Source organism: Lampetra fluviatilis, chromosome 14 (assembly GCF_964198595.1).
Source record: "Lampetra fluviatilis chromosome 14, kcLamFluv1.1, whole genome shotgun sequence".
Taxonomy (NCBI): Eukaryota; Metazoa; Chordata; class Hyperoartia; order Petromyzontiformes; family Petromyzontidae; genus Lampetra; species Lampetra fluviatilis.
In genome coordinates, this window is record NC_136288.1 from 14,196,169 (window position 1) to 14,201,207 (window position 5,039).

General features: G+C 56.4%; 1 protein-coding gene across 1 annotated transcript in view; it reads right to left on the reverse strand.

Moving 5' to 3' along the window:
- Nucleotides 1-4,050, reverse strand: part of LOC144935905 (DNA (cytosine-5)-methyltransferase 3A-like) — a 36,157-nt gene extending 32,107 nt beyond the window's left edge. The window contains exon 1 of the mRNA XM_078862770.1: nucleotides 3,895-4,050. Coding sequence (XP_078718896.1) covers nucleotides 3,895-3,927 — 33 coding nt within the window. The 5' untranslated portion in view covers nucleotides 3,928-4,050. The remainder of the gene's footprint in view (nucleotides 1-3,894) is intronic.
- Between the last annotated feature and the right edge of the window lie 989 nt (nucleotides 4,051-5,039).

Below are 5,039 nucleotides of genomic sequence, written 5' to 3' on the forward strand. Positions count from 1 at the left end.
AGGATGTGAGAGAGAGTGTGTGTGAGTGTGTGTGAGAGTGTGAGAGACTGTGAGTGTGTGAGAGTGTGAGAGAGAGTGTGTGTAAGTGTGTGTGAGAGTGTGAGAGACTGTGAGTGTGTGAGAGTGTGAGAGAGAGTGTGTGTAAGTGTGTGTGAGAGTGTGAGAGACTGTGAGTGTGTGAGAGTGTGAGAGAGAGTGTGTGTAAGTGTGTGTGAGAGTGTGAGAGACTGTGAGTGTGTGTGAGAGTGTGAGAGACTGTGAGTGTGTGTGAGGATGTGAGAGAGAACGCGGGGGCCGTGGTGCGGCGAGGCTGGTTGCCATGGGCTCGCGGTTCACGCGCTCTGTTGCTACACCACTCGTTGAGCCCCCGATGAGCCCCGCTGACATTCACACGAAACCCCCTCTTGGCTTCAGGCTGAGTCAACCTAGGGGAGGCCCAGGACGGGTTCATATACATTATTCGCCACTGGTTTTTTTTGCGTCGTGGGGAGAGAATGGAACTTGCAGCGCGCTAACCACGACGCCACCGCTCCCCCCCCCCCCACACTCACACACAAAGACAAAGATCCCCCGTACAGAATTAACAGATTGTAGGGGCAAGTGCTGTTAGTGAGCACCTATGAAGGCTGGCTCGGGCACACGAGGGGGTGGGTGGCCAGCACCACGTCCGGCCGCCTTTGTTTACAACACATCGCACCAGGTACTCATTTGAGGCTGAGTCGACCTAGGGGAGGCCCGGGACCGGTTCAGAAAATCGTCATTGGTGCTGTTCGCGGTTCGTGAGCGGGAATCGAACTCGGGTCGCCGGGTTCGTAGCGCAGCGTAGTGTTAATCGCTACACTACCGCTCCCCACACACACACACACACTGACTTAAATACATATGCACACACTCAACACTCGCTCACCACTCGCACACACGCACACACACGCACACTCGCACACACGCACACACTCACACACTCGCACACTCGCACACTCACACGAGATCTGGCAAAACCTCCGGCTCCTTTGTTCTGTGGCTCAGCATTCTCCCTCTCTCTCTCTGAGTCACCAGAAAAACGCCAGGGTCCTTTGTGAGCATGCGTGAGTGTGCGGGTCAGCGTGGGTGAGTGTGTGTGAGTGTGTGGGTCAGCGTGTGTGTGTGAGTGTGTGTTGGTGTGTGTGTGTGAGTGTGTGTGTGTGAGTGTGTGTGGGTCAACGTGTGTGTGTGTGAGTGTGCAGGTCAGTGTGTGTGTGTGTGAGTGTGCGGGTCAGCGTGTGAGTGTGTGTGAGTGTGCAGGTCAGTGTGAGTGTGTGTGAGTGTGCAGGTGAGTGTGTGTGAGTGTGTGAGTGTGTGAGTGTGTGTGAGTGTGCAGGTCAGTGTGTGTGTGTGTGAGTGTGTGTGAGTGCAAGTCAGTGTGTGTGTGTGTGAGTGTGCGGGTCAGCGTGGGTGTGTGTGTGTGAGTGTGTGGGTCAGCGTGTGTGTGTGAGTGTGTGTGGGTGTGTGTGTGTGTGAGTGTGTGTGGGTCAACGTGTGTGTGTGTGAGTTTGCAGGTCAGTGTGTGTGTGTGTGTGAGTGTGCGGGTCAGCGTGTGAGTGTGCAGGTCAGTGTGTGTGTGAGTGTGTGAGTGTGTGTGAGTGTGCAGGTCAGTGTGTGTGTGTGTGAGTGTGTGAGTGTGTGTGAGTGTGCAGGTCAGTGTGTGTGTGTGTGAGTGCAAGTCAGTGTGTGTGTGTGAGTGTGCGGGTCAGCGTGTGAGTGTGTGTGAGTGTGCAGGTCAGTGTGTGTGTGTGTGAGTGTGTGAGTGTGGTGAGTGTGCAGGTCAGTGTGTGTGTGTGTGAGTGTGTGAGTGTGTGTGAGTGCAGGTCAGTGTGTGTGTGTGTGAGTGTGCGGGTCAGCGTGTGAGTGTGTGACTGTGCAGGTCAGTGTGTGTGTGTGTGAGTGTGCGGGTCAACGTGTGTGAGTCTGCGGGTCAACGTGTGTGTGCGTGCGTGTGAGTGAGTGTGCGGGTCAGCGTGTGTGTGTGTGAATGTACGTGAGCGTGTGTGTGTGTGAATGTACGTGAGCGTGTGGGTGTGTGTGTGTGAGTGAATGTACGTGAGCGTGTGGGTGTGTGTGAGTGTGAATGTACGTGTGTGTGGGTGTGCGTGAGTGAATGTACATGAGCGTGTAAGTGTGTGTGAGTGTGAATGTACGTGTGTGTGTATGTGTGCGTGAGTGAATGTACGTGAGTGTGTGGGTGTGGGGGGCGGTGGAGTAGTAGTCTGTGCGCTGCTCACGGCCACCAACACCAGCAGTGACGATTGTCTAAACCGGTCCTGGGCCTCCCCTAGGTCGACTCAGCAACAGCAGCAGTGGCATTAGCCCATGCAGCCCCTACAGTATGTAAGGTTATACGGGGGATCTTTGCCTATGTGTGTGAATGTGTGTGGATGTGTGTGGATGTGAGCGTGTGTGAGTGCGAGTGAGAGTGGGTGAGCGGTGGTGCAGCGGTTAGCGTGCTGCGAACCTGGCGACCCGGGTTCGATTCCCGTTCACCACCAACACACCAGTGATCTTAACCGGTCCTGGGCCTTCAAATGAGTACCTGGTGCGATGTGTAAACATCGCCACGAGGGAGACAAAGGCGGCCGGGCGTGGTGTTTGCCGTGCCGGCCTTCATATGTGCTCTCTAACAGCACTTGCCCCAACAGTCTGTTACAGGCTATGCGGGGGATCTTTGTCTTTGTTGTGTGATTGTGTAGCGGTTAGCGCGCTGCGCTACGAACCCGGTGATCAGAGTTCGATTCGCGCTCACCACCAGGCGCGACTATTTAAATATGTAACCCCTTCATGAACTCGGCCTCGAGAGACTACCTGGGGCTGACCACTCCGTCGCGTTAACCCTTCGTAGGTGCAGTTCTCTAAGAGCACTTGCCCCAGCAGTCTGTCGTCTTTGTCTGTGTCTGTGTGTCCTGCACGAGCGAGTGTGATTGCATCATCGACTGTGTGGGTGTCACAGTGCAGCTGTGAAGGCCCGCACGGCACACCAGGGGGTGGGTGGTTAGGGTTAGGTCCGCAACCACGCCCGGCCGCCTTTGTCTCCCTCGTGGCGATGTTTACACATCGCACCAGGGACTCATTTGAAACCTAGGGGAGGCCCAGGACCGGTTAAGATCACTGGTGTCGGTGGTGGTGAACGGGAATCGAACCCAGGTCGCCAGGTTCGCAGCACGCTAACCGCTGCACCACCACTCGCACACACACGCACACATCCACACACATTCACACACATTCACACACATCGGCAAAGATCCCCCGTATAACCTTACATACTGTATGTAGGGGCTGCATGAGCTAATGCCACTGCTGCTGCTGAGTCGACCTAGGGGAGGCCCAGGAACGGTTTAGATCATCATCACTGGCGTTGGCCGTGAGCGGGAATCGAACCCGGGTTGCCGGATCCGCTAACCGCTACGCTACCGCACACACACGTGCACACTCACACACGCACTCACACACATTCACACTTACACACTCACTCACGCACACACACACTCACACACACTCACGCACACACACACTCACACGCACACACACACACACGCACACGTGTCGGCTTGTTGGGGCGAGCTTCGCCCCCAGCGGCCGCGCTCGTGAAGACGGTGTCTCGTGAAGACGGTGTCGCTGCGCGAGGCTGTCGCTCAGCAGAGGGCCGCGCGAGATACGCGCCTTGTGCGCCGGGCGAATTCAAATCAGTTCGCGATGAACACAAACGACGACTCGGTGGATTATGCGGGTCGCCTGACTCCGTGAGGCCTGGCGAGACGTCGGAGTCCGACAGCGAGCAACAAGGCAGAGTGGAGTCGAGCTTGCGCGTGTTGAATGGAACGTGTTGAATGGAACGTGTTGTTGTTTAGATCGCCCGTTGCGTACCCTGGATGCTGAGCTGGCAGTCGAGGCTCGCATCCCGTCTCCCTCTTATCTCTCCTCTCTCTCCTCCTCCTTCTCCTCCTCTCCCTCCTCTCTCCTTCGCTCTCCCTTTACACTCTCCGCCTCCTCCTCCGCCTCCTCCTCCTCCGCCTCCTTCTTCTCCACCACCACCACCACCTCTGTGAACAGGGAGTATGGATGGAGATGGAGAGAGAGCAACCATCGTCAGTGGGAGTCGTCAACAAGCAGAATTAGAGGCAGTGGCGTGCTTCCAGCCTTAGCGCGTTCGCCGTTTTGTTGGCGCAGATGCGCGCGGTTCGAACCCAGCGGTCGCCCTGGCTAATACTGCGAGTGTAGTGACGATGGTGACATTCCGCACCACGTCTGCTACGCTCACAGTGGAGGTTACAGATTCCGTGACCCAATTGGCAAGAGGAGTGCCGTCGTGAGACGACGCTCATCAGCGATCATCACCCCCCCCCCCCTCTACTGGCGATAGACTCATGCCCCAACCAGGTCACTGCTGTTGCAACTTCGGCTCATCCAGGTCTCTAGAGTTCGCACCTGGTTGAGCAAAATCAACTCGTAAGTGTCCCGACGACTCCCACCGGAAGGATCTGTGCAGAGAGCTCACTCTTGGCCTACTCTTCCACGCTGTCCCCAGGCGTCTTGGGAGAGGTGGGAGGAGGACCCCCACACACTTTACCCCACCGCACGCGACATCGACTAGTCTGGCGAGCAGATCAGATTAGTGATCAAGACTTCCCTCGAGTGGAGGCCACTCCCACGACAGCAGCGGCGTTTGCAAGCAATTGCGGGGCTGCGCCTTCACCTCGTACACGTGGAGACACGAGAACGGAGTTCCGCTCTTGCCTGGCTCCAAGACCGACCCTATCGTGTTGGGGTTTTTTTTTTTTAGCGCAAACCAAAGGCGTGAGCTTCTGTCGTTCCGGAGACTGCGGTGGGAGCATTTCTAAAGCCTCCAGGTGGGCGCGACGGCTTCAGGCCATTGTCTCGGGGTCTTCCCCAGAGTCGCGAGCCGTGCACAAAGCCGTGGACAATTTTGGAAACGGACCAACTGTGACCTCGCTTGTTTTTATTATGATGATGATGATTATCTCTCTGGAAGTGGCGTCGTTGTGCTGCGT